Below are 27,977 nucleotides of genomic sequence, written 5' to 3' on the forward strand. Positions count from 1 at the left end.
CACTTTGCTTTTCCGTATTTGCAAATATTTCTATTTTTGTTTTTTTGTACTGGTTTTCATTATTGTTATAACTTTCCTTTCTATTTTCGACCTAGAATCCTACTTGCCTAACTACCAAGTATTTTAGTGGCCATTGCCAATAGTCATTCACTGCGCGAGATCAGACTAAGCAAAACTGTCGACGTGACGCTGAAATAGTATGGAATGAGATAGAAGGTGAGGCAGATTACAAACGCATCTAAATTCGAGTAATTATGGTTTAATCATTTTTGGATATTGCAAAATACATGATAAATGAACCGACTTTCTCTCTTAGTTTGTGGATTCCTTGGGAATGGCAAATGAATTGCTGTCGCGGAATACCAAAGTTGCGTGGGATTTTTCTAATTGCGAAAGGGAGTTTTTAAGGTCTTTATCCAGCACTGCTAACAACAAAGCGCTGTGGGTTATTTAGCAGAAACTCTCGCCGGAGTCCCACATACTAATAATTTTTTTGGACGGTTATCCATCAGACTAGATCATACAGATTAAAAATAAACAAAATCATAAAACAGTGCAGCAATAAACATCAAAACATTTAAAAAGAACTGTACAAATTTATTAACACCAGATCCGAAATATCGGTTAACTTTTCAGATGGGACCTGTTCTTGGAGCGTCTAATTAACGTTAATCCAACAAACACTGACCTTCATTATACTTTTCTGCTTGTAAGATTTTTACTTTACTAATTTTAGGGTTAGTCGTCTGGGCGAGGACTTCTTCCTCATCAGTAACATAATAGGATTATTTGAAATAAGCAGATCTAAACTGATCAAAGACAAATTGACAAAAATCTGAAATAATGGATGTTTACTGAGTTCAGAAATAGGATGTCTTTTTAAGTTTCAAAATTTATTTGATAAGAGTTTCCTCGTGTGTTGTGCAAGGGAACTTGTATGTATCACTTCTTTGCCTTTCACAGGAACTGTCAGAACAATACTGAGACACAAGAGGGAGCAGATACTCTAACCCGGAGCGAAAAAAATCGAACTGCTGGAATAACTCAGCCGGGACCCTCCTTCTGCCTTTACAGATGCTGCCTGAGTCGCTGAGTTTCTCCGGGGAGGGGTGTTTAAACAACACTAGTAATCTCAATTTAAAACGCTGGATGCTCTGAGCAGGATCTGTTGAAATCAGATGAACAGTCATCGAAATAAAACATTAACTCAAGTGTTGCCAGTTCAGATGCTGCTTAAACCGTCCGGTATTCCTATGCCATAAATATTAGTGGCTGCCTGTAACTGAAACAATTCCAAGGACTGCAATAGTCGGGATGGAGAATTGAAAGATGTCACTGACCACCGTCATTGGGGACGAAGACGGAGGCGGGGCTGGACGTGGCGCGAACGTGCGCTGGGGTGGGGGAAGAATGCGCGCTCGTAGCCGCGGCGAAGCGGCTTGGGTGCGCGCTGATGGGCTCGGTGCGAGTCCACGGCTCGAGAAAAGAGTAAACTCAGTAGATCCTACAGATGCTGGAAATTTTAAGCAACACACAAAATGCCAGGGGAGCTCAGCAAGTCATGGAACATCTATGGAGGGGAATAAACAATCGACGTTTCTGGCCGAGCCCCTTCATCAAGGCTGGTATGGAAGAAAACAGATGTCATAATATGAAGGTGGGGTTGGGAGAGGAGTACAGGCTGGCAGGTGATAGGTGAGACCAGCTGAGGGGGAACGCGGGTGGGGATGAAGTGGGAGGGTGAACGGGTCGGGGATAGGAAATGAGGTAAGAAACTGAGAGGGGATAGGTGAGAGAGGTAGAGGGTTAAATAAGAAGGAATCTAATAGGAAAGGACAGTGGACCATGGAAGAAAGGGAAGGTGGAGGGAAATCAGAGAAGATGATGGGGAATGGTAATGAATAGAGAGAAGGGTGCGAGGGTGACCAGAAATTAAAATGGAAAGAGAGGGGGAGTAAAATTAATCCTTTAAAATGTACAGAGTCTTCCCTACTGCCATAGTGAGGCCAAATTCGGGTTGGAGGAGCAACACCTCATATTCCGCCTGGAGGTACGTACACGGATTTCTTTAAACTGGGCAAGTCTGTGGGCGGGACTATGGGAACGAGACGATTGGCTGAGCAGGGGAGATTGTGGGCGGGACGACGCGGCTGACGGACCTACCAGTGAGTGGGACTATTTGTCGGGAGAATGAACAGCCGACGTTTCGGGCTGAGACCCTTCATCAGGACTGAAAAGGAAGAGGGCAGAAACCAGAGTAGGAAAATGCGTGGAGGGGAAGGAGAGCAAGCTGGCAGGTGATAGGTGAGACCAGGTGAAGGGATGAAGTAAGAAGGTAGGAGATGGTCACCGGGAGTTCCTGCCATTTGCGGCGGATAAAGCGGTCTCCTAATCTGTACCGGGTCTCACCGATTTAGAGGAGGACACATCAGGAACCCCGGCATACTCACAGGTGAAGCGTCGCTCACCTGGAAGGACCGTCTGGGGCTCTGAATAGTCATGAAGGAGGAGGTGTAGGGACAGGTGTAGCATTCGTCACAGGTAAAAGTAGAGAGCGATTCCTGCGGAAAGGGGTGGGGGAGACGTTGGGTGGAAGGGAAAGGTGTGTTGTTGGAGCTGGCGGAAATAATGAAGAATGATGTACTGGATCCGTCGATTCGTGGGGTGGTAGGTAAAGGGGAGGGGAACTCCATCTCTAATATGGTGGCTGGAAGATGTGGTGAGAGCAGATGTGCTGGAAATGGAGATGTGGGTGAGGGCAACATCGACAGTGGTGGAAGGGAGACCACGTCCTTTGAAAGAAAGAGGCCATCTCAGATGTCCTGGGATGGAAAACCTCATCCTAAGAACACATGCGGTAGAGGCGGAGGAATTGAGAGAAGGAAGAACCATTTTTTTTCAAGTGCCGGAATGGGAAAGAGGAATAGTCAAGATAGCCGTGAGAGTCAGTAGATTTGCAAAACAAATCTGTAACCAGAGATGGAGACAGAGACAGAGAGCTCGAGAGCAGTGTGCGAGGTGGACCAAGTAAATTTGAGGGCGGGGTGGAAGTTCAAAGTAAAATTGATGAAATAGGCGGGCTCAGCACGGGGTACAGGAAGCAGCACTGATGTAGCGCTGAAAAAGGTGGGGGGCGTTAACATTTTAGGCTTGGAACATGGACTATTCTACGTAGCCTACGAAAATGCAGACATAGCAAGGGCCCCTGGCTACGCATTTAATTTGGAGAAAATGGGAAGCGTCGAAAGAGAAATGGTTGAATGTGACGATTAATCCGAGGAGGGGAGCTGGTTGAAAGAAAGAAGCAGAGAGCTTTAACGGTGGCTGAAAACTGTAGGAGTGGGCGTTCTATGGGCGTCGCGTAAACGTTGTCATGCACGCCTGCCCTGGAGGCGGAGCGACGGGCGGCAGCGCGCCCTGGTGCTCGCTCCCACGGATGGCAGCGGCTGAATCCATCTCCTCCGGAGCGGAGCCGCAGCTCGAGCCCGGCGCCGGTTAACTGGCCGTTTGTAGTCACGGAAGCCGCCGAGTCTGTCGGCGACCGGGCCGGTCACTGAGGGCTGTTGGCGGACGCAGCGGCCGCTGCTGCAGCCGCCGGTGCCGCAGAACGACGACATGAGGATCTGGAGCTCGGAGCATTTGTTCAGGTGATCCGTCGGCCCGCGAGTAACTGGCTGGAGGTGGAGAGGGGTGGCCCGGCCTCTCCGAAAGTAGGGGGAGGAGGATGGGGAGGGGGTTAGGGTGATGTCCCGGATTCTGCCGTGGTCTCGGGCAGAGGTGCAAACGTCCGGTACTCACCTTGATGTAAGAGGAGCGTGTCAGGCAGCATTTGAGAGGCAAAAGGACTGATGCAGGGTCTCAACCCGAACCGTCAACTTTCATACTCTGTCTCCACACAGGCTAATCGACCCGCTTTGAGTCTACCCGATTCCAGCGCCTGTTGTCCCTTACCCTTACTTTGCTGTGGACTCGTCGAAGAGATAGCTTGCCCTACTGATTAAGCTGGTGTAGGTCGGGGTATGCAGGCTTTGGCTATGAGGCGAACGTTATTCATCTTTACCACAGTTATGTTCACCTCAAAACTGACCATTTTTCCTTCTGTTTAAGATCTAATTTGCACTCAAATCTTTGTGCCATTTGTAGTTTTATGCTCCTGGTTGTAGTCGTTGCATTTATTATAGCCATGACTTCTTTGAGCTTCATGCAGATAATGAATCTCACTGCGCCTTATGGTATATGATAAACTAATCATATATTAAAGTGTATTACATGATATAAAAGGATCTGCCTTGACAAAGAAATTTGTCATAAGCTGGAGTGATAGGAAAATGACAGCTTGATTTGAAAGGCAAATTAATTGCAATGTGTCTCTTTCCCAGCTGCAACTAATTCATCTGGGAAATATCTACAATAATAAACCTTATGTTTGGAAAATAGATTTGGGCTGCAGTTGAGGCAAAATATCTACCTCTTTGTAACTACACTGGTCCAATGAAATAATGGCCACGCATCATGCAGATGTCCTTGAAGATTTATTTTTATATCTCTCTCTCTTTCTTCAGCAGACACCGTGAAAACTACAAGAAAATAAAAGACATAAAAAGTTTGAAACATACATCTCAGTCTTTTAAAGTCTCTCAAGCTAGTGTCTGCTGGTAAACAGGCCCAAAACACGTCAGCACAACAGAAGTGTGCTGAAATCAAATAAAGTCACTAAAAACTTATCACACTGTCCATATAAAGGCATGTCAACAACATTATACACAATATAAAACAAATAAAAACAATTACCATGTGTGCCTCTTGGACCACATGCAGAATAAGGTTATTTTAGGGCCATGTGTCTTTCTCTGCTTCCAGATTGGTTCTGACCCATAATGCTACAGTCATGCTCTTAGTAAACTCTGGTCATGTGACCCATTACACTCTACATTAAATAACACCTTACATAAAAAGCACAAAATTTTTAATCAAACATTATTTAAAGATTTTTAAAAAGTCATAAATTTATGACAAAAACATATAAAATAAACATCGCAATGAAACATGTCTCCGAGACAGTTACACTCTTATCCAAACTTAGAATCTCAGCCACTTTGTATTTAGCCCTGGCTTATTCTTGCTTCAAAAGTTACTAGCTCAAATTCCACATGAGATTTCTGCTCATATTCAGGACTGACACATGAAATGCATATTGAGATGCAGATATTTCATTGAGTTTCAGTTCTCTCTCAAGTACACTTAAAAGGTGCACAGCATTATCTGAAGATCAGCACTTTTTCTCATTTTATGTACTGCTCTTTGGAGCAATGATGTCACATTTATTGATGACATCCAAATGGAACCTGCTGCCACTTCTCTGGTCATCTGTTGTATTTAAAATACAATATGTCTTGTACTTTAAGAGCAGATAATTATTTGGTAGACAGAAGCAATTGTCTTGGGAGCCTGATGTTTCAGTTGAATTGGATGGTTTGGAACTATACTTGACTTAAAAATGTGTTTTTGAGGATATATTTGGTTCATTACCAAGAACACCTGCTTCAACATCTGTAATCTCACCTGGCTCTATTCCTCTCTCAGTTCATCTAATGCTGAACTCTTCATTCATGCCATGATTACTTTAGGAATTGACTAGTCCAACTTCCTAGCCACTGTGAAATTGCTCTCAACCAAAATCCCATTATCTTTGTTCTAGCTCTCACAAAGCACGGTACAGACATTAGCACTGTCTTTGAGACTGATAATGACTTCCAGTCCAACAATGTTTTTTGTTAGTTTTCAGACTCCTGCATGACCTTGCCCTATTGTGATGTGCTGTCATAGTAAGTCATGTGGCTCACAACATTGTCTATTCATTTGGTAGAAATGTTTGGAGAAAATGTGATTTGATTGTGAACTTGTGAGGAATACATTTTGGTATAGAGAAAGGAGAATCACAATTTCTCCTGGAGTTAAACAACTTGATATCTTTGTAGTTGATTTCTAAGCTGTAGTGTATTTTACGTCTTTTTTCCCTGAGTTTTTAAAAATTAGAAGTACTTGTTCATGCATTTTAGATTATTATTGATTTTTATGCTAGATTTAAACTTTTTTAAACTTTGAATCATGCAATGCAGGAAGAGGCCATTATCCCTTCTATGACCAAATCATTTTATGTTGTGCGGTGATCTCAGTAATATTTGATGAAATATTTGCTTTTACTTGAAATGTTTGCTTTTCTTGTGATGCGTTTTAGCCATCCATGGGAGACGGTTATCAAAGCTGCAATGCGAAAATATCCGAACCCCATGAACCCCAATGTAGTTGGAGTGGATGTACTGGAGAGAAACCTTGATACTCGAGGGAGATTGCATAGCCAACGCCTGCTTTGTACAGAATGGGGAATCCCCAGCATTGTTATGACTGTATGTGAGCAACATTTCTATCTTTAATACTGACACCTTTTTTTTGTATTGTATGTCCAAAATCAATAGGAAGTTTTAAAAAACAAAAATGTTTACTTATATGAATGTAGAGACTTTAGGAGAATTGGCACAGTTGCTCCTTCTGAAGTAGATATTAAACTGGAAAAAAAATCGATAAAGTTTGATATAGTGATGATCTGTCAATTCAATTAGTTTTAACATTTGAGGATGACATAGTTTCTGACCTTGGGTGCTGTCTGTGTACAGTTTGTATGTTCTCCCTGTGAACACACACTTCAGTTTCCTCCTTTGTCACAAAGACATGCTGGTAAGTTAATTGGCTACTGTAGATTGCTCCTATTGTAGATCAACGAAAGTAGAATTGGTGAAGTAGGTAAGCATGTGAGAGAAAACTGTGCATTTCACTGTATGAGTCAATGTGCATGTGATAAATAAATCTGAAATAGGATACAGGGGAGAATGGGACTGACAGGATTGATCTAGACCTGGTGAGTAATTATAATTAAAATGATCAATTTTAGAAGTAATGTTTGTTCAATCCGAACAGAGAACAATGAAGGCATTAGGACAGGTTGCCTGTGAAAGACTGGCAAACTATTAAAGGGTATGATAAAAGGCAAGGAGTGACTAGCACTTAAAAATGTTCTGATAATGGTTCTCTACCCAAAATATCAACTCTCCATTTCCCTCCATAGATGCTGCCTGACCTACTGAGTTCTTCCAGCATTTTGTATGTTGCTGCAGATTTCCAGCATATATAGTCTTTCTTGTGTCTGCATTTAACAAAATAATATGTTTGTAAAAAGAAAAATTCCTTCCATTTGAAAATATGGTCCTGCAGATTGCAGAGAAAATAAATATGGTATTAGATCTTGGAGACTTAAAGTAGCCAGGAAAGGTAGAAATCCTGAAGACTGAGAACATTTTAGAATTTGACAAAGTATGGCCATGAAGTTGAAGGGGAAAATCAAACATTAGAGTAAACTTATTAAAAAGACAATAAGAATATCTTTATCCATGTTAAAAATGTCTATTAGTTAAAAGAAAAACAGTAGCAACAAGAAATGGGGGTCTGTTACATAGATGGTGGATTTATAACAGGAAATGAGAAAATGACAGGTAATTTATTAAGTATTATTATTGTTTGGCTTTGGTAAACAAAATACAAGAAACATTATAAGTGATGAAGAAATAAGGGTACAGTTTGGATGAGAAAATGAAAGAAGTACTGCTAGAGAAGATAACAAATCTGAAAGCTGGTAAGTCACAAGAACCTGATAATTTGCACTTCAAACTTTTGAAAGAAATGTATACAGAGGTGGTGGATGCTCTGAGATTTCTTGCAGGACTCTATAGATCCAGGAATGATTCTTGTAAATTGGTGGATAATATATGCAGCCTCACTTTTTAAGGAAGCAGAGCGAAAATTGGAAGCTACCTGTTAGCTTGACATCAGTAGTTAGCATAACTCTGGATCCTCAATAAAGGATGTGCTATCAAGACACTTAGACTCATATTAATTGTGCATTTTATTATGAAGAGGAAGTTGTATTAACTCATCTATCAGAGTTTTTTTGAAGGTGTGTCCAGAGAATAGATTAGGGGAAATCAGTGGAGGTGATGAAAAGGATGCAAAGGCTGAGAACTTGGAGAAAAATGATAGAAGAAAATCTGAGCAAAAATGTCAGATTTCCATGATGAGCGATTGATAACACTCAGTATAAACTTACATGTAACTAAACCCACCTATCATGGCATTTTGTTTTTTTTCTGCAGGCTTTTATCTTAAATGCAACGTTTCTCTATACTTGTAGCATAGGTCAGTTAAAATAATTAGAATGTTTTTGGCTTGGTGTAAAATCAAAACTACCTAGCCTGCTTTTCAAACAAATTTTAAATGTGGCAGTTGAGAAGCAATTTAAAAAATGCAGGCAATGGAAGCTGAAAATAAGAGCATATTTCTAGAAATTCTTGATAAGTTAGGCAGATCTGTACAGAAAGAACAGTTTCTCAGTTAACTTTATTTTTCTTCCTACTGAAAACAAGAATTTCCAGCATTCTTTTGCATTATAAATGTCAATATTGTTCGCAGCGATTGCTCCAACTGTCATTGCTGCAATGTTGTATTAAAATATGTACACTGTCTTAATTGCATTTACTATTATGTATTAAAAATGACTGCAATGTCTGGTGTGAATTCAAATGTTGTTTGCTGTCTGTGCTTCTATTACATTTTTTTTCTGGATTGAGGGAATTTGACATTTTACAGAACTTGAATCTCAATTAATGCCCCAGTGAGTTGATTCATATGGTAATCTTTTATAATATGTTTTTGTTAGATTCTGGGTACAAACAGGACCACAACATACATTAAAGAACATTCTGTTGTCGATCCAGTTGAACGAACTATGGAACTTTGTTCTTCTAATGTAAGTAAATTAATTTCAAACTTAAACTGCTATGGACCACCACTGGTTGGATTGTTTGGAGTTGATTATGAATATTTTCAACCATTTCTCAGAATCATAATCATTTTATTGCCAGTATGTGACACATAGCAGCGTTGATTGTGGCTCAGTGCCAAGCACAAAGCACAAGACAGTACCATAACAGAACAACACTTTACAAGACAATAATGCAAACAGCAATGAGCAATCAACAATTAGCAGAATGGTCACATGGGCAGACATCAATCAAACTTAAAGAAATGTGAACAGATCAACAGAACAAGGAGAGCAGGAAGGACCATTTAACAGATGTTGTGCAGGGACAGTTAGAATATTACACCTGAGTGAGTTGTTGAGAAGCAGGATGGCTACAGAAAAGAAGCTTCAAAGATGACATGTAGTCCTGGTGTTGATGGACTTGTGGCATCTCCCTGATGGCAGTTTGGTAAACAGGTGACTGCTAGGGTTGGGGCATCAGCAGTAATTTTTTTCAGCTTAGCCTTGATTTAATCCATCTGTAGACTATTTCAATATCATTGGACTTGTTATTCCTGAAGCTGTTATTGTAAAATCTTCAGGGAAAATTGCCATTCTCAAGTAATGTAATGTTATTTATGAAACAGTTGAAGATGATTCTGCCAGGGATCCTTCCCCAAGGAGTTCATGCAGTAATACCCTTGGATTATAATGAATGGGCTACCGTACTGGTACCTGTTTTTCTTAACATTATTTATTATTCATTCATTGAGGTACAGTGCAGAATAGGCACTTCTGGCCCTTCAAGCTACGTTACGCATTAACCCCTGATTTAACCCTAGCCTAATCACAGGACAATTTACAATGACTAATTAACCTACCAACCTGTCCACCTTTGGACTTTGGGAGGAAACCCACACAGTGATGAGGAGACGGTACGAACTCCTTTTAGACAGTGTGGATCCTTAAAGAAAGTACAAAGGAGGTGTGCAAGGCAAGTTTTTTTTATTTACACAGAATGCTGGGGGCCTGGACTGCACTACCAGAGGTGCTGGTGCGGGCAGATATTGTAGGAGTGTTTATTAGACTTTTAGATTGACACATGAATATAGAGAGAAGGGAAAGATATGGTCAACGTGTGGAAAAGGAGGATTAGATTGGTAAAAATCATTGGTTTAACTCGTGCAGCACATCATGGCCAAAGGTCCTTTCCTGTGCTGTACTGTTCTATGTTCTACATTAACTCCAGTCTTGGCACCAGATAGTTTTTAAAGCAGTAATTCTTTAAAGTTGAAGCAGATGTATCCACGTTTGAACAAAACTTTTAGTTGTTTATGTACAAGCTGTACGTTTGGTGCTAAAAGTAAATGAAGGTTTTGTGATTGTGAATCTATAATGTTAATCCTATTTTATTTTATTGCAGATAACTCTTACAAATTTAGTGTCAGTGGATGAAAGATTGATCTATCGACCTCATCCTGAGAATCCAGAAAAGTGAGTTGAGTTTGGATTTTAATAATGTCTTTGGTTTTACATGCAATATCAGTGTCTTGCAAGTTACATCTAAATAGCAATCATTATTCATTCTGCTGACAACTGCTCAGAGACATTGACGAATTTAGGGAAAATGGCCCTGAAATGCTTGATCCTGTTCTGCACCCTCTGTTGGATATTTTGGAAAAGCAACAATGAGGTTCATAAAACCAATCAGATTCAAGAAACTTTACTGAGTGCATAATTTCTTAGTCATAGGGCACAGAAACTAGGAAGTATTTCTTAGCTTTAAATTGTGCACTAGAAAGAAAATCAAGATAAAGGAAAGCATGGGTTGAAAGAGGTGTGAGAAATTTGTGAAAGAATGAGTCACCATATTTGTAAAATTTTAGAACCAAAGTGATTGTTTCCCATTTATTATTGGTGATCGCACTTTAAAAAATCATAGACACTTAAATAACTAGTGTTCTTCTGTTGCTTTTAGTAGGTTTTTGATGGGTAATTGCCACAACTTCATAACTATAAAGATTTCAGAGTTGAATCTCTTGGTGATTCAGCACTACAGGATATCCTAGAAGAATGAGATATCTTTGGCCAAAATTTTGGAATTTGATATTTAATTAATAGCACATACCCTAAAAATTGCTGTCCAGTTTATTCCATGATAATTGCCGATAATTAAGATCCGTTGTTAGAATCAGTGTACAATCCAGATTTTCTTTGTGAATTAGTGGATTTGGATTTGAGCAGTTAAGGGCTTTGATTTTTCAGATCAACACAGCCAGCAACGTTGTCTACCTGCTGATAAGGAGGTTAAAAGACAACGATATAACATAGCAGTAACTGTTTGGGAGAAATTGTGTACAGAGTAGAATCAAATTTGGGAATAAAGTTCTCCATCACAATAAAAGTCTCATTTTCAACACTTTTGTTGGATCAGAGAATGTTGCCACTTTGAATACAATAACATACATAACAGGAATAGGCCACTTAGCCACCTCAAGTCTGTTCTTCCATTCAATAAAATCATGGCAGATCTGTCTTGGGCTTCATCTCTTCTGTACCAGTTCTCCAAATCCTTCAATTCCCTGATCTTTCAAAAATATACCTACTTCCTCTTTTAAAATGTGAGTGTTTGGATATAATGAAAGTTATATAACTGAGAGATTAGTTCTTGTTTTTTGTTTTAGGACCATTTTGACCCAAGAAGCTATTATTACTGTAAAAGGAGTTATTCTAAGTAGCTATTTGGAAGGATTAATGGCCAACACCATTTCTGCTAATGCAGGAAAGGTACGTGTATAGATTCACAGATTTTTCTTAACCAAACATGCCCAAGGGACTAAATGGACTTTTCCTGTTCCAGTGCCTTTCGCATCTTCTGGAATTTCTAAAGCATTGCCCAATCAAGTATTTTTGCGGTGTATCTATTGCAAAGTAATATAAAGTTTTTTTTACTTTAACCAGTACACCATGAAGAACTCTTATTAAGTATTTTGCATCAATTTAGAGAGAGAAAATGGTTTTAACATCTCATACTAAAGGCAGTGCAGCATTCCTCAATACTACCCTCTGGAGTTTACATTACACTTTTTAAGCATTCAGGCCCTCAGGTTTATTCGTGAATTCACCGAAGAAGCTCTGCCTTGTTGAATCTTGTTAATTTTGTTACTCTGTCATTCCTATCTTATCTATGCTTGAGCTGTTGTATCTACTAACTTATGCAGTTCTATGCACCATTAACCTATTTTGGTTTAATTTTACTGTGTGTCTTTAAAGTTGAGGGACCTACTTGGCTTCCATGTCTACTACTTCTAAAGCTTAAAAAAATGAACCACTTTCTTCTCTACCTGTTACTGTCTCTCAGACTAATCCATTGAAATATCCTAAAATCTATCATTACCATTAAATTAACGAATCAACTTAATCTAATGATTCAGTAAATAGTTTTGTTTTATTATCCTTTGACATTGAATTCTGATACCCACCTTGGAATGTTTGGATAAATGAGAGTAGAATTCAAATCAGCTTATTTGTTTGGATAAGGGATGATTATTACTTCACATGTAAAAAAAAATTAATTCTATAACATTATGGCTAATCTGATTGTAACTTAAACTCTGCATTCCTTCATATCCCCAGTAGTTTTTTCTCAAATCCCCTTGCCTGCCAAGAATCTTTCTTTGCCTTAAATGTACTACCATCCTTTGAGGAAAAAAAGTTCCAAAGATACATAGAATTCTATAACAAATCATATGGCTATGTATATCTCTTGAATATTTGATCCTTTAGTAACTCTGACTTCAGATTCTCCTAAAGAGGTAACATCCTCTCCATATCCATCCTCTGAAGGTTTCTCAGGATCTTGTATGTTTTAATCAATATTCCTTTCACTCATGTAAACTCCAGTGGATGTTAACCTCATCTGTAAAGCTTTCCCTCATAAGGCCACACTTTGTATAAAGAATATAAACATTGTCTGAATACCTTGAGTGAAGATAAAACTTGCCGTTAAAGGACTGTATGAAGAATTTTAGTTTTTATCCTACTATTAATACAAAAAAGATGTTTTATTGTATGGTGAGAATACTGCAGACTTTGTATGCCCCTGTATGACATTCCTTTTCTGTGTTGCTCTAGGGGTGGGATGCTATTGAGTGGATAATTCAAAACTCTGAAAGTGTTAACTAACAGCTTACACTTCTGCAATTTGCATTAACCAGTGGTAACTATTTATTGAAATACCCAGCTAGTCTAATGTTTTATTGCATGTAATGGGCTCATGTTTGAGTGGCATGGACTGCATGTTTGTTATGCTTATAGCTAGCTATAATTTAGAAGGTGTGCTATCTTGTCATTAAAAAAATCAAATGTTTAATCTTTCAGCTGTATATATTTTACACCATGTGTTGCATTTTTCCCAAACATGCATTGATTATAGCATCTATCCTCTGGTACTTAAAAAAATGATGTGCATTGTCTTGGGTGAATTTTGATAGAGAAGCAGGGTCATTTCAGAGTTTTGGGTCGTTGAGTGGTATCAGTTAGTGGCCACTCCTGAGGGATGATTATGAAAGAAACCTTGTTTGCTCGGTTTGAAGCATTAGATATATTTTATAGTGATAAGTTAATATAAAATTAAAATCTTTAAAATACTAAACAAGGTCTTAGTTTAGTACAAATTGTTACAGATTTTTGAGAGTTCTGTCAACTGCATTGTGTACTTTGAGTATTGAGGGTTATTTTTTAACCCGAGAAAGAGAGAGAGGACAGCCACCTTAAACCTGAAATCACATTTGTTTCATTCGATCTGACTTTGAATGAATTTCTGGAACAAATGATTAAGAGTGGACTGTTTAGACTATAGTGTCTGATTTATCAATGAAATCACTGGTGATTGTTAACATCCATCTTCCACATAGCCTCTTTAGAAAATCAATCTTGAATTTAAAATTAACTAAAGTTAATTAAGCTGAATTAATGACAGCTAAAGTTTGAAAAGCTGAATTTTGAGCGTACTTTAAACATTATGTCTATGGGCTTCAGCATCGATTATTCATGGCGAACGAGTTCCAGTTTCTGCCACCCTCATTTCTTTGGTTTCCTAACTTGAAGGATGAGCTGTAATTTTTAGACTCCTGCCCCTTTGGCTTTTTTGCCTACCTTGACTCCCGCATGTAAGATGACAGAAAGCTTGATTTCACAGAATCATACTGGACAGAAATGGGCTCTTTCAGCCCACCTCTTTCTTGCTATCTGTGATGCCTACATAGTACTTGCATACTTTATGAACTTCTTTGGTTCTTTAACTTCAACTTAAGGCAATAGATGGAGATTGATGACGTGCAGATATATTCTACTGTTTTTCCTTTTGGGAATCCAAGTATTTACTGAAGAGGATCTTTTATAAAGTTCTGTGACTATAGGAAAATAGATACTGTTTATATCCATTATTTTTTAAAGTTATCCATGGGATGATACTTGTGCAAGGGTTTTGCATGCCAAAATGTACTTTTCTATACATTTTGTGAGTAACAACAGATGAATATTACAAAACCAAATTGAAATTATTTATTGCTTTAGATGTTAGCTTTTAATTTTAGTCAGTGATTTGTTTTGATAATATTTCTGTTCTGCAGGTGCATGACAGAAATATCATTTGTGTATTGGTATTTCATTGTGAAACTTGACCTGTATTTATTTTTAATTGTTGTAATTCAACCTTTGTTTTCCAGATTATATTATCTTTCCTCCAGCCTGTGTATCCTCCAGACCATTCTAGGCATGTAATCTGAAACTGTTCTGCTGTTATGTACTGTAGCTAAGGAGTATTTTTTACTGAGAAAAACTTATTTCATCATTTGGTAGAAAAGCCAAGCATTGAAGAATAATACAAGTATATCTGTGTTAATCTTTCTCTCAGATTCTATGTGTAATGGCCACAATTAGTTGAAAGATGCCTTGCATTTTGACTCATTTGTGCACATCCATTGTGGATTCTTTATCCCGTGCAAAGTTGGTCTTTCAAGTTGAATATAAATTAGTGATTTGCTTCAAAAAAGTACAGATGTAATTTTATAAGTTGTTCTTTGATAAGTCTGTGCATAGATAACAAATAGGAATAGGACTATGACAGGCAGCAGAAACAGTACTAATTCTGGAATCCAGAATTATACAGTATAAGGTTGCATAAAACAAGAGCATGAATAGGTCAGTCAATCAACCTTTGGAGTTCATTCAGTCAGATCATGGCTGATCCTGATCCAACCTAAGTCTCAACATTACTTTCCCATTTGCTCCCCATACCCTTTGATTCTTTTGTCAGTCACCATTTGATTCTAATGTTCTCCTGGACAGAGAATACCTAAGATTCACGACCCTCAGAAGAACTTTTTCTTCATCCATCCTCAAACTTCTTATTCTGGCAACACACAAAATGCTGGAGGAACTCAGCAGGCCAGGCAGCATCTATGGAAAAAAATCCTGCTGAAGGGTCTAGGCCTGAAACGTCGCCTGTACTCTTTTCCATAGATGCTGCCTGGCCTGCTGAGTTCCTCCAGCATTTTGTCTGTGTTGCTTGGATTTCCAGCATCAGCAGATTCTCTCTTGTTTGTGATTTGACTCCTTATTCTGAATGCCTAGATGATATCTATGGAGAAGTATCTCTTCACAATCTTAAATATTTAAGTAAGATCACCACTCGCTATTCTAAACTATAATTACAACACCATATCCATCAACTTTTATCAATCTTTTCAAACCAGTTTTTGTTCTGTATTTAAGGAATTATATACTTGCCTGCAGTAAAAATGTATTATTTCTTAAGTAGGGAGTCAAATCTATGTGCAGTAGTTCAGTTTCAGTCTCACACACTGCCCTGCAAAGCTGTATCAAATCTACTCCATGTTAATATTGTAAAAAATATTAGTCTTACTTATAGTTCCTATACCTGCATGCTAACCTTTTGGTGCTTCATGCTTTAGAATTTTCTTGGATTCCTTTGAACTGCATCATTTACTTATTCTATCACACTCTAACTAATTATCCAATAATGGATAATCACATTTCCCCATAATAAATAGCAATTTTGAACCAGGCATCTATATTATTTCGCTCACTTCTCCTGGAGTAACAAGGCAATTGTCCTCTGTATGATTTAGGATCTGTAATTCATGCTTATAAAATGAGAGAGGTTACGATATTCCCCTTTAGAGTTAACGGAACATATTCCACTAATTCTCTCAGCAGTGAAGAAGTTTGCATTCATTTATCAGCACCTTTTAGTCTTAATTTCTGCTTAATTCCTTTATCTATGTTCTCTTTCAGGGCTGCAAAGCTATAGAGTGGGTAATAAACAAGACAAATGAGACTGAAGAATTATCAGCATCCGTCCAAGAGAATGTAAAGTCACCAACAGCTGTAGCAGCTGCTGAAGATTGATGACCCCTGGTTGTGCCACACCTCTGACTTCTATTCAGGAAATTCACTTAGTAATGTGTTCGGTGTTATTTTAAGATGTCGTACCTTTTTTATGGAAAGACATTATAAGCTGCAAAATTGACTTTGGATGTATCAAACATTCAGGTCATTAAAATAAACAGCCAGCAGCCAAGCCTGTGAACATGGGGTACCAAGTTTCAAATTATTTATAGTAAGTTTTGTTTTTATAGTGTCCTTTGTTTGACCAACATCTAGTCAATAACAGTTCACAAAGTGGCATCTTTTGGTAGGTGTGTATGTATTTTTCTTTAAAGTAAGTGGTCTTATCCTTGAAATGCAACCAGAGGCATGGACAAGCATATGCACCTAAAGGAGCGTGCTGTTTGGCACCTATTGCGTTGCACTGGATTAATACTTGACTGTGTAGTGGTTAATGTTGATGCCTTACAGCACTGAGTTAACAAAATGTTTATGTTTCAGAATGATGGTACAACGTCCTAAGTAAAATTTATTTTTATCATGAAGTTGAAATTTGGTTGTCTATCATTAGTGGCAGATCTCTGGAGGCTGGCCAGCTAGAATGCATAGGCATTCAACCAATGTTTTGGTCCTAAACTATAAAGAAATATGTATTTGAAGTCAGCCTAAGTATGTGGGCTGAACAAAAGTACACTGACCAGTAACTCAATCACTTCAGCACAGCACTGTTACCATAAAGATGTAACGCAATTTTGTGAAAGGCACGCATATCATAGTTCCAGAAATATTTCTATCAACGCAAAACTATTTACAATGTTTGCGCAAAAGGATTCCCATACCAGTCAGCTTTAGATAACTTCTAGCTTGACATTTGGACTATTTTTGCATAATTCTTTCTCAAATAATTTCATTTTGTTCCAATACAATTATTTTAAAAACATTTAACAGAGGTTAGATTGTTTTCTGAATATTTATGTATTTAAATCCTGACTTGTGCTTAAAATACAGGATATTTTCTCTGAAATACCTTGTTTTTTTTCCAACATTATCATGTATTTAAAAAAAACTCTGAAAATTCTTTAGAATAGCAAGTTGAGGCATACTGTATTTTGGAGAAGTAAACTGAAATTGATTGTACTGTATCCATGCAATCTGCAGCTGACAATCCTTGTTTAACTTTTAGCATTAAATCCACATGTATTCTGCTCTCCCGAGCATGTGGATCAGTGGAGAACAACTCATTTACTTGTGATTTTGATAGCAGTGTTTCTGTTTCCTATTTATGTGACTAGAAAATGTTGGAAACAGTCTGCTAACAAGGGTGGGGTTCAGGCCCAATCTAACCCACAGCTTCAACTGCCTGTTGCAGTATACCTGTCTCTCTATGGGGTAGCAAGGTTCTTTCTACCATGGGATGAGTCTCAGAGTCACAGAACACTAAAGCACAAACAAGCCCTTTAGCCCATCTAGCCTGTGCCCAACAATTAAACTGCCTCGAGTCAATTATCTGCACCCAGACCGTAGCCCTCCATACCCATCCCATTCTTGTACCTATCCAAATTTCTCTTAATTGTTGAAATTGGACCCCCATCCACCACTTGCATTGGCAGCTCATTCCGCACTCTGAGTGAAGAAGCCCCCCCTTTTGACCCTGTTCACCTTTCACCCTTAACTTATGACCTCTAGTTGTAGTCTCACCCAATCTCAGTGGGCAAAGTTGCTTGCATTTACCTTGTTTATCACCCCTCATAATTTTGTATACCTCTATCAAATCTCCCGTCCATCTTCTATATTCCCAGGAATAAAGTCTTAACCTACTCAATCTTTCCCTGGAACTTAGGTCCTCAAATTCTGACAACATCCTTGTAAATAAGATTGAAAGAGAGCAAAGAAAATTTACACCTTTCCTGTAGGCAGTTGACGAAAGCTGCACACAGTACTTCAAATTAGGCCTCAATAATGTTGTATACAATTTCAACATAATATCCCAACTCTACTCAGTACATTGGCCTTCATTAAACCATGTGCCAAAAGCTTACTTTTCAACCCATGGCTAAGGATGCCACTTCCAAGGAATCTTGGATCTGTATTGCCAGATCCCTCTGTTCTACTGCACTCGTCAGTGCCTTACCACTGACCATGTAAGACTTATACTGGTTGTCGTCCCAAAGTGCAATGCCTCACATTTGTCTGCATTTAATTTCATCTGCCATTTTTCCAGCTGATCCAGACCCTGCTGCGAGCTTTAATAGTCTTCCTCACAGTCCACTATACCCAAAATCTTGGTGTCATCTGCAAATTTTTCTGATGCAGTTTACCACGTTATCATCCAGTTGCTATAGATGACAAGCAACAATGGACCCAGTACTAGCCCCTGCAGAATGCCACTAGTCACAGACCTCCAAACAGAGAGGCAACCATTTACAACCATTCTCCTGCAAAGCCAGAGACTAATCCAATTTATTACCTCATCTTGACCAACCTCCCATACAGGACCTTGTCAAAGGCATTGCTAAGGTCCATGTAGACAACATCCACTGCCTTGCCTTCATCAACTTTCCTGGTAGCTACCTTAAAAAACTGTATAAGATTGACTAGACCTGACTTACCACGTACAAAGCCATGCTGACTAGCCCTAATCAGTCCCTGTCAACCCAAATACTTATAGATCCAGTCCCTTAGAATACTTTCCAATAGCTTTCCCACCTATATTGTCAAGCTGACTGGCCTATAATTTCCTGGCTTATTCTTAGGGCTTTTCTGGAAAAAAAAGAGAACAAATTTATCTATCCTCCAATCCTCTGGCACCCTACCCATGGCTAAGGATGTTTTAAATATCTCTGCTAGGACCCTGGCATTTTCTGCACTTGCCTCCTGCAGGGTCTGAGGGAACACCTTGTCAGGTCATGGGGATTTATCCACCTAATACGTCTCTTTCAGCTCCATGTATAGATTACCATTCTGATCTTCTAGAGAACCAATTTTGTCCCCTGCTATCCTTCTGCTCTTAATATATTTGTAGAAGCCCTTAGGATTCTCCTTCACTTTGCTAGAGCAGTCTCATATCTTCTTTTAGCCCTTCTGATTTCCTCCTTAAATGTTCTCTTGCATTTCTTATACCTACTCCTTTAGAATCTCATTTGTTTCCGCCTACCTATACCTGCTGTGCATCTCCTTTTTCTTAACCAGGGCCTTAACACCTCTCAAAAACGAAGGTTCCCTTATCCTTGCCTTTTATTCTGGCAGGAACATAGAGACTGTACTCTCAAGAATTCACTTTTGATGGCTTCCCACTTACTAGGTACAGCTTTGGTAGAGAACAGCCTGTCCCAATCCACATTTGCCAGATCGTTTCTAATACCTTCAAAATTGGCCTTTCTCCAATTTAGAATCTTAACTCCAGGACTAGACCTATTCTTTTCTATAATTACCTTGAAAGTAACGGCATTATGCTCACTAGATGCAAAGTGTGCCCCTTCATAAACTTTTATTACCTGCCCTGTCTCTGTCCCTCACAGGAGATGTGGTTTCACCCTCTCTCTAGTTGGAATTTATATGTACTGTTTAAGGAAACTTTCCTGAATGCATTTGACAAACTCCCTCCCTTAAATCCGGTTTACAGTATGCTGATGAAAAGTAATGTGTCTTGTTTCTCTTAAAGTGGTACCTTGTTGGATTTTAATTACGTAGCCTAGTAATTTGGATTTCCCAATATAAGGAATCCATTACATAGTCATTATCTTGCAATTGGAGGGAGAAGGCAGAAATTCGAACGGACTGGGATGTCTGAGATTATAAAAATCCTGCCTTAATGAAATCCATGCCTCTTTCCTCTGGAAATCCGGCAGACATCATGGAAAGCTAGCCAATTTTTGGATTGATCCAGAAGTTTTTTTTTTCTCCAAGAATATATTTACATAGAAAACTTAAACTGTTTGGATGTTATAATAGCAAATAAGTATCAAATGGACGAATAGGATTAATAAGTTATCTGAAAAGAGATGAACTGCTTAGAATATGCTGTACAGCACTAGGTATCTTTACTAATTCATGATTTTTTTTTTAGAGGATTCAGGCGTTGCCTTCTCACTCTAATCTTGAATGCATTGTGGAAAAGAGTATAGTCAACGTTTCGGGCCCAGAACCTTCATTGGGACTCAATACGTACTCTTTTCCATAGGTACTTAGTGGCCTGCTGAGTTCCTCCAGCTTTGTGTGTGTGTTGTTTGGATTTCCAGCATTTGCAGAATTTCTCTTGTTTGTGACACCAGTGTAGGAAAGCTTTGCTGTAGTTATAAATAATGTTGTAAACCACAACTGAAGTACTGAATGTAGATTTGGATGCTTTGTTTATGGGAAGATGTACTTGCCACAAACAAATATAAGAGTGGGTATGTTGGACCTATAGTCTTTTGAAGTTTAGAAGAATAAGAAAGTCGGTGAAATATAAGAACCTGGGCAGATGCTGATCAGAGTAGATGTTGAGAGGCTATTTCCTTCAGGGGGAAGAATTGAGAAGTCGGGGTGAATAGTCTTAAGCAAAGTCTCCATTTAAGATGAGCTTAGAAGGAATTTCTTTTTCTAAAGAGAGTTGAATCTTTGGAATCTTCTGGCTCTCAGATTCATAGATATTGAGTTCTTCATTACATTAATGGATGAGACATGATTAGACTTTAGGAGAATGGAGGGTTACAGAAAACAGACAGGAATGTAGAGCCAAAGACAAGATCAGAGTAACTATGGTCTCTCTGAATGGCAAACAATCCCAATGGGCAGTAAAGCCTACTATTTAGAACATAGAAAACTCACAGCACAATACAGGCCCTTCGCCCCACAAAGCTGTGCCGAACATGTCCTCACCTTAGAAATTACCTAGGGTTACCCATAGCCTTCTATTTTTCTAAGCTCCATGTACCTATCCAGGAGCCTCTTAAAATACCCTATCATATCCGCCTCCACCACTGTCGCCGGCAGCCCCTTCCATGCACTCACCACTCTCTGCATAAAAAAAACTTACCCTGACATCTCCTCTGTACCTACTTCCAAGCACCTTAAAACTGTGCCCTCTCATGTTAGTCATTCAGCCCTGGGAAAAAGCCTCTGACTATCCACATAATCAATGCCTCTCATCATCTTATATACCTCTATCAGGTCACTTCTCATCCTCTGTCACTCCAAGGAAAATAGGCTGAGTTCACTCAACCTATTCTCATTCTCATAAGGCACACTCCCCAATCCAGGCAACATCCTTGTAAACCTCCTCTGCACCCTTTTCTATGGTTTCCACATCCTTTCTGTAGTGAGGCGACCAGAACTGAGCACAGTACTCCAAGTGAGGTCTGACCAGGGTCCTATATAGCTGCAACATTAGCTCTCGGCTCCTAAATCCATTTCCACGATTGATGAAGGCCAATACACCGTATGTCTTCTGAACCACAGAGCCAACCTGCTCAGCTCCTTTGAGTGTCCTACGGACTCGGACCCCAAGATCCCTTGATCCTCCACACTGCCAAGAGTCTTACCATTAATACTATATTCTGCCATCATATTTGACCTACCAAAATGAACCACTTCACACTTATCTGGGTTGAACTCCATCTGCCACTTCTCAGCCCAGTTTTGCATCCTATCAATGTCCCCTTGTAACCTCTGACGGCCTTACACACTATCCACAACACTTCCAACTTTTGTGTCATCAGCAAATTTACTAACCCCTCCCTCCACTTCCTCATCCAGGTTATTCATAAAAATCAGGAAGAGCAGCATTCCCAGAAGACATCCCTGAGGCACACCACTGGTCAACGACCCCCCCCCCCCCATGCAGAATATGACCCACCTACAACCACTCTTTGCCTTCTGTGGATGAACAAAGCAACGTTCCCTTGGATTTCATGCCTCCTTACTTTCTCAATAAGCCTTGCATGGGGTACCTTATCAAATGCCTTGCTGAAATCCATATACACTACATCTACTGCTCTATCTTCATCCATGTGTTTAGTCACATTCTCAAAAAATTCAATCAGGCTGGTAAGGTACGACCTGCCTTTGACAAAGCCATGCTGACTATTCCTAATCATATTATGCTTCTCCAAATGTTCATAAATCCTGCCTCTCAGGATCTTCTCCATTAACTTACCAACCACTGAAGTAAAACTCATTTGTCTATAATTTCATGGGCTATCTCTACTCCCTTTCTTGAATAAAGAAATAATATCTGCAATCCTCCAGTCCTCTGGAACCTCTCCCGTCCCTATTGTTGATGCAAAGATCATTGCCAGAGGCTCAGCAATCTCTTCTCTCACCTCCCACAGTAGCCTGGGGTACACCTCATCCAGTCCCAGTGACTTATCCAACTTGATGCTTTACAAAAGCTCCAGCACATCCTCTTCCCTAATATCTACATGCTGCAGCTTTTCAGTCTGCTGTAAGTCATCCCTACAATTGCCAAGATCCTTTTCCGTAGTGAATACTGAAGCAAAGTACTCATTAAGTACCTCTGCTATCTCCTCTGGTTCCATACACACTTTTCCACTGTCAAACTTGATTAGTTCTGTTCTCTCACGTCTTATCCTCTTGCTCTTCACGTACATGTAAAATGCCTTGGGGTTTTCCTTAATCCTGTCCACCAAGGCCTTCTCATGGCCCTCTCTGGCTCTCTTAATTTCATTCTTAAGCTCCTTCCTGCTAGTCTTATCATCTTCTAGATATCTATCATTACCTAGTTTTTTGGACCTTTCGTAAGCTCATCTTTTCTTCTTGACTAGATTTACAACAGCCTTTGTACACCACAGTTCCTGTCCCCTACCATCCTTTCCCTGTCTCATTGGAACGTACCTATGCAGAACTCCATGCAAGTATCCCCTGAACATTTGCCACATTTCTTCCATACGTTTCCCTGAGAACATCTGTTTCCAATTTATGCTTCCAAGTTCCTGCCTGATAGCATCATATTTCCCTTACTCCAATTAAACACTTTCCTAACTTGTCTGTTCCTATCCTTCACCAAAGCTATGGTAAAGGAGATAGAATTGTGATCACCATCTCCAAAATGCTCTCCCACTGAGAGATCTGACACTTGGCCAGGTTCATTTCCCAATACCAGATCAAGTACAGCCTCTCCTCTTGTAGGCGTATCCACATATTGTGTCAAGAAACCTTCCTGAACACACCTAACAAACTCTTTCCTACATTCTTACCTTTAGTGACATGATAGCAAACTTGATTATTTAAATGCAAATCTGTGGTCATTAGAAGAATAATGTTAGAATGAGTGTCTCTGTGCTACATTTGCTCAGGGATCTCCGGGAATCGAAGATAAAGCATGATATTGCTAACAGCAACCAAGGTGAAAGTCCTTTTTCTTTGAATGTTTACATACAAGAAAGGAAATGAACCCTGCAAGCACAAGGAATCACAAATGAGAAAATCTGCAGATGCTGGAAATCCGAACAACACACACACAATGCTGGAGGAACCCAGCAGGCCAGGCAGCATCTATGGAAATGAATAAATAGTCGACATTTTGGGCCGAGGCCCTTCAACAGCACAATGCATAGTTGCCCATTTGTCTTTGAGTCTGAGCTACTACTCCGAAAGATCAGGACTAATCTTGGGACTGAAGACCATCTATTTACTTAAACCTCAATGACCTCAGCCTACCACTTTCTAACTCTGACTTTTTTTTTTCTCCAGTCCTGATGAAGGGCCTCGGCCCAAAACATGCACTATACTATTCTCCATAGGTGCTGCCTGGCCTGCTGAGTTTCTCCAGTATTTTGTGTGTGTTGCAAGTATTCCATAAGCCTTCTTAACCACCTTATCAACCTGTGTAGCTACTTTCAAGGAGCTATGACCTTTGGACCCTATGATCTCTCTGCTCAACAACACTGTTAAGGATCATGTGCTTAACTGTGGACTGCTCCTTGCATTTACCCTACCAGGGTGCAACACCTCACATTTATCTGGGGTAAGCTCCTTTTGACATTTCTCTACCTATATCTACAACTGATCTATATCAGGCTGTATTCTTTATCAGTCTCCTAAACTATTTGCAACTCCACCAATATTGGTTTCATTGGCAAACTTACTAATCCCTTCACCTACTATTCTCTGTTTTCTATGTGCAAGCCAGTTCTGAATCCAAACAGCTAATTCACCATGGACCCCATGAATCTTAATCTTCTGGTTTAACCTCCCATGAGAGGCATTGTCAAACACCGTACTAAAATCCACGTAGACAGCATCCACTGCTCCTACCCTCATCTATCACTCTTGTCAGAAACTGATTCAAGTTAGTAAGACACGACTTGCCCGGCACAAAGCCATGCTGGGCTCTCCCTAATTAAGCCATGGGTTTCCACATGCTCATATATCCCCCATCTCCTAGAATTCTCTCCAGCAATTTCTCTTCAACTGGTTTATAGTTCCCAGGATTTTCCTCTGTTCCCTTCTTAAATAGAGATTCAACATTAGCTATTTGCCAGTCCTCCAGGACCTCAATGGTGCCTAGATGGACAAGAAGGTACTGGGTCAAGGCACCAGTAATCTCATCTCTTGCCTCCCTCAATAACTTGAGGTAAATTCCAAAAAGCTCTGGGGACTTATTCACCTTAATACTCCCTAGGAGATCTAATACTTTTTCTCCTTGACCTCTAAATGCCCTAACATATTTATGCACTCTGCACTGATCTTCTGGTCCTCCATGTCCTTTTCTTTGGTAAGTATTGAAGTAAAATACTCATTCAGGACCTCACTCACATTCTCCGCATCCAAACAAGTGCTACACTTGCCCTTACACTTCCTCCCTTACCACCATTCAGGGCCCCAGACAGTCCTTCCAGGTGAGGCGACACCTCACCTGTGATTCGGCTGGGGTGATATACTGCATCCAGTGCTCCCGATGTGGCCTTCTATATATTGGCGAGACCCGATGCAGACTGGGAGATCGTTCTGCTGAGCACCTACGCTCTGTCTGCCAGAGAAGGCCAGAGATCTCCCAGTGGCCACACATTTTAATTCCACATCCCATTCCCATTCTTATATATCTATCCACGGCCTCCTCTACTGTAAAGATGAAGTCACACTCAGGTTGGAGGAACAACACCTTATATTCTGTCTGGGTAGCCTCCAACATGAACATTGACTTCTCTAACTTCCGCTAATGCCCCACCTCCCCCTCGTACCCCATCCGTTATTTATTTATATACACACATTCTTTCTCTCTCTCTCCTTTTTCTCCCTCTGTCCCTCTGACTATACCCCTTGCCCATCCTCTGGGTTCCCCCCCTCCCCCTTTTCCTTCTCAGTGAGCCTCCTGTCCCACGATCCTCTCATATCCCTTTTGCCAATCACCTGTCCAGCTTTTGGCTCCATCCCTCCCCCTCCCACTTTCAAATCTCTTACTAGCTCTTCCTTCAGTTAGTCCTGATGAAGGGTCTCGGCCCGAAACGTCGACTGTACCTCTTCCTAGAGATGCTGCCTGGCCTGCTGCATTCACCAGCAACTTTGATGTGTGTTGCTTGAATTTCCAGCATCTGCAGAATTCTTCGTGTTTACCCTCTTTATCCTTGAGTGGTCTTAGCTTCTCCCTAGGTATCCTCTTGCTCTACCTGCTGCCTAATCTGAAGTTTCCCAGCATTTTGTTTTAATTGAAGACAGGAGAGGGTCAGATTTCTCACCCAGAAAATGTCATCAATAAGATGGAAAGTTGCCTTCACACCTAAAGATTGATTGGTTTGTAATGAACATTGCAATAGGGAGATGGTGACCAACACTTGGAATTATTCAGAAAACACATACTGGAGGGGGTAGGGCATCATTACAATCTTTCTAGATAGATGAATTACATTGTGCCTCTTGTCCATTCTCAGCTCAAATTATCTTGTGAACATGCAAACCGTTTGATTCTAGTTATTTGTATTTAAGTGGTGAGAGCCACATTTATTAGCATGGACCACTAGATGGAGTCTAATACAACCTAACTCCTCATTTCTTCTACTATGCTCTAGATAATGTGAGTAATTTTACCAGACAATTTTAAAAGATCTATTTCCAGAGATTCATCTTTCTTTGCTATGTGCTATTTTTAGGGTGTTTTTTTTTACTTCACAAGTAGCTTTTGAGATTGAAATAACTCTGAGAATTCAAAGCAGTCAGTTTGAAGGGATTATGCAGCCAGTATCATTAGTAAAGTGGAATTATACAACAATCAAACTAGACATTTTAGTTAAGGAGACCCTGTATTTCTCACATTTCATGTACCTTTAAGTTTTCCATGTCTTTTTACATTGAGATGCATCTTTTCATTTAAAAATAATTTATACATAATTTATATATAGAAAAATAATAATTGTAATAAAATCTAGAAGAAAATTTGCAGGACACTTTACATTCTTTGTGACATTTGGTCAACGTATTGAACAGTGTTAATGCTTATCGCTTAAACCATAGCACCATTGCCACATGCAGTCCTCTGGGGTGATACACCCTTTCATTATCTGAGGGTCTTCCTCACCCAGCTCAGCTCCCCAAACCTGGTAACAGAAGGAGCTTAAGTTGTGATCCTCTTAACATTAAGACACTTTTCTATATATATGGGGATCCTTTGACAATTCAGATCCATGCCAGGACCCTGACAACATGGATCATTCACCTTTACTTGGAAGCCTGTTCTAAGCAAAGGCAACATCATTCACAAAGACTACCAGTAACAAAGGCCCGCAATGTACCCGCTCAGCCTTTAGCTGCCCATGGAAAAGGAGCTCATGGTCTACTGAGCAGCAGTGGTGTACACTTCAAAACTATTGGCTATTTAGAGTAGGCACCAGGGAACTACTTCCCATTATCACTGGCAGGATCAGCAAACCAAATCAGTCATCTTCATCCAATCCAGCATCCCCAACATTAAGGTTGTAATTAACTGAACCCAATCCAGCGAGTGAACTATTTCATCCACATACTTGGCAAGAGAATCTCAAAGCAAACACTCTAGCCTGAGCTCCAACACAGTAAGCAAATACCAGGGAAGTGTAATAAAGGGGAGCAGCAAAAGTTCATCAGATTGTTTTGAGATGGAGCTTGTGCTAAGAGGAGAGGATAAGCAGACTGAGCCCATACACTAAGTTTAGTAGAATGAGGGTTTATGTGGGGCTTGACTGGTTAGATGCAAGGATGCATCTCACTTTCAAGGACTCTTCATCTCATGTTCTCGATATTTATTTATTATAATTATTATTTATTTTCTTTTTGTATTTGTAGTTTGCAATCTTTTGCACAATGATAGTTTGTCCAACCTCTGGGGGGGGGCGGCCTTTCATTTGATTCTATTGTGTTTCTTATATTTACTGTGAATGCCCTGAATAAAGTGAATCTCAGGGTTGTATATGGTGACATAATACAGTATGTACTTTGACAATAAATTTACTTTGAATTTTGGACTTTGAACTTTTGATATTAGACCACGACACATAGGAGCAGAGTTAGGCCATTTGTCCTGTCGAGTCTGCTCCGCCATTCAGACATGGCTGAACCACCATTCCCCTCCTCAGCCCCACTCCCTGGCCTTCTTCCCGTAACCTTTGATGCCAAGTCCAATCAAGAACCTATCAAGCTCTGTCTTAGATACACCCAACAAGCTGGGCTCCACGGCTGCCTGTGGTAATAAATTCTGCAAATTAACCACCCTCTGGCTAAAGAAATTTCCCTGCATCTCTGT

At 39.8% G+C, this 27,977-nt stretch overlaps 1 protein-coding gene across 6 annotated transcripts; it reads left to right on the forward strand.

Moving 5' to 3' along the window:
• Window positions 1-1,441: 1,441 nt before the first annotated feature.
• On the forward strand, window positions 1,442-27,977 carry LOC134352254 (PRELI domain containing protein 3A-like). Of its 6 annotated transcripts, none has more exons than XR_010019364.1 (8): window positions 1,442-1,625; window positions 6,239-6,407; window positions 8,768-8,857; window positions 10,275-10,345; window positions 11,536-11,638; window positions 12,986-13,070; window positions 14,581-14,627; window positions 16,172-16,263. XR_010019364.1 is itself a non-coding variant. In XM_063059559.1 (7 exons), exons 1-7 carry the CDS (start codon window positions 1,573-1,575, stop codon window positions 16,185-16,187), a joined length of 549 nt encoding a protein of 182 aa, XP_062915629.1. In that variant the 5' UTR covers window positions 1,442-1,572; the 3' UTR covers window positions 16,188-27,977. The 6 variants fall into 6 exon arrangements, 4 of the variants coding, with proteins under 4 accessions (XP_062915629.1, XP_062915618.1, XP_062915642.1 ...); XR_010019365.1 differs by lacking the exon at window positions 1,442-1,625 and adding an exon at window positions 3,344-3,647; XM_063059559.1 differs by lacking the exon at window positions 12,986-13,070 and having other exon boundaries at window positions 16,172-27,977.

Source organism: Mobula hypostoma, chromosome 1 (genome assembly GCF_963921235.1).
Source record: "Mobula hypostoma chromosome 1, sMobHyp1.1, whole genome shotgun sequence".
Classification (NCBI taxonomy): domain Eukaryota; kingdom Metazoa; phylum Chordata; class Chondrichthyes; order Myliobatiformes; family Myliobatidae; genus Mobula; species Mobula hypostoma.

Bases quoted from the DNA above. Each gene is read 5' to 3' on its own strand.
- LOC134352254 (XM_063059548.1), top strand. From the start codon at position 1,573: ATGGAGGGGAATAAACAATCGACGTTTCTGGCCGAGCCCCTTCATCAA. The intron at 6,408-8,767 runs GTATGTGAGCAA...TGTTTTTGTTAG, and splicing joins TCCCCAGCATTGTTATGACT to ATTCTGGGTACAAACAGGAC. The intron at 8,858-10,274 runs GTAAGTAAATTA...ATTTTATTGCAG, and splicing joins TGGAACTTTGTTCTTCTAAT to ATAACTCTTACAAATTTAGT.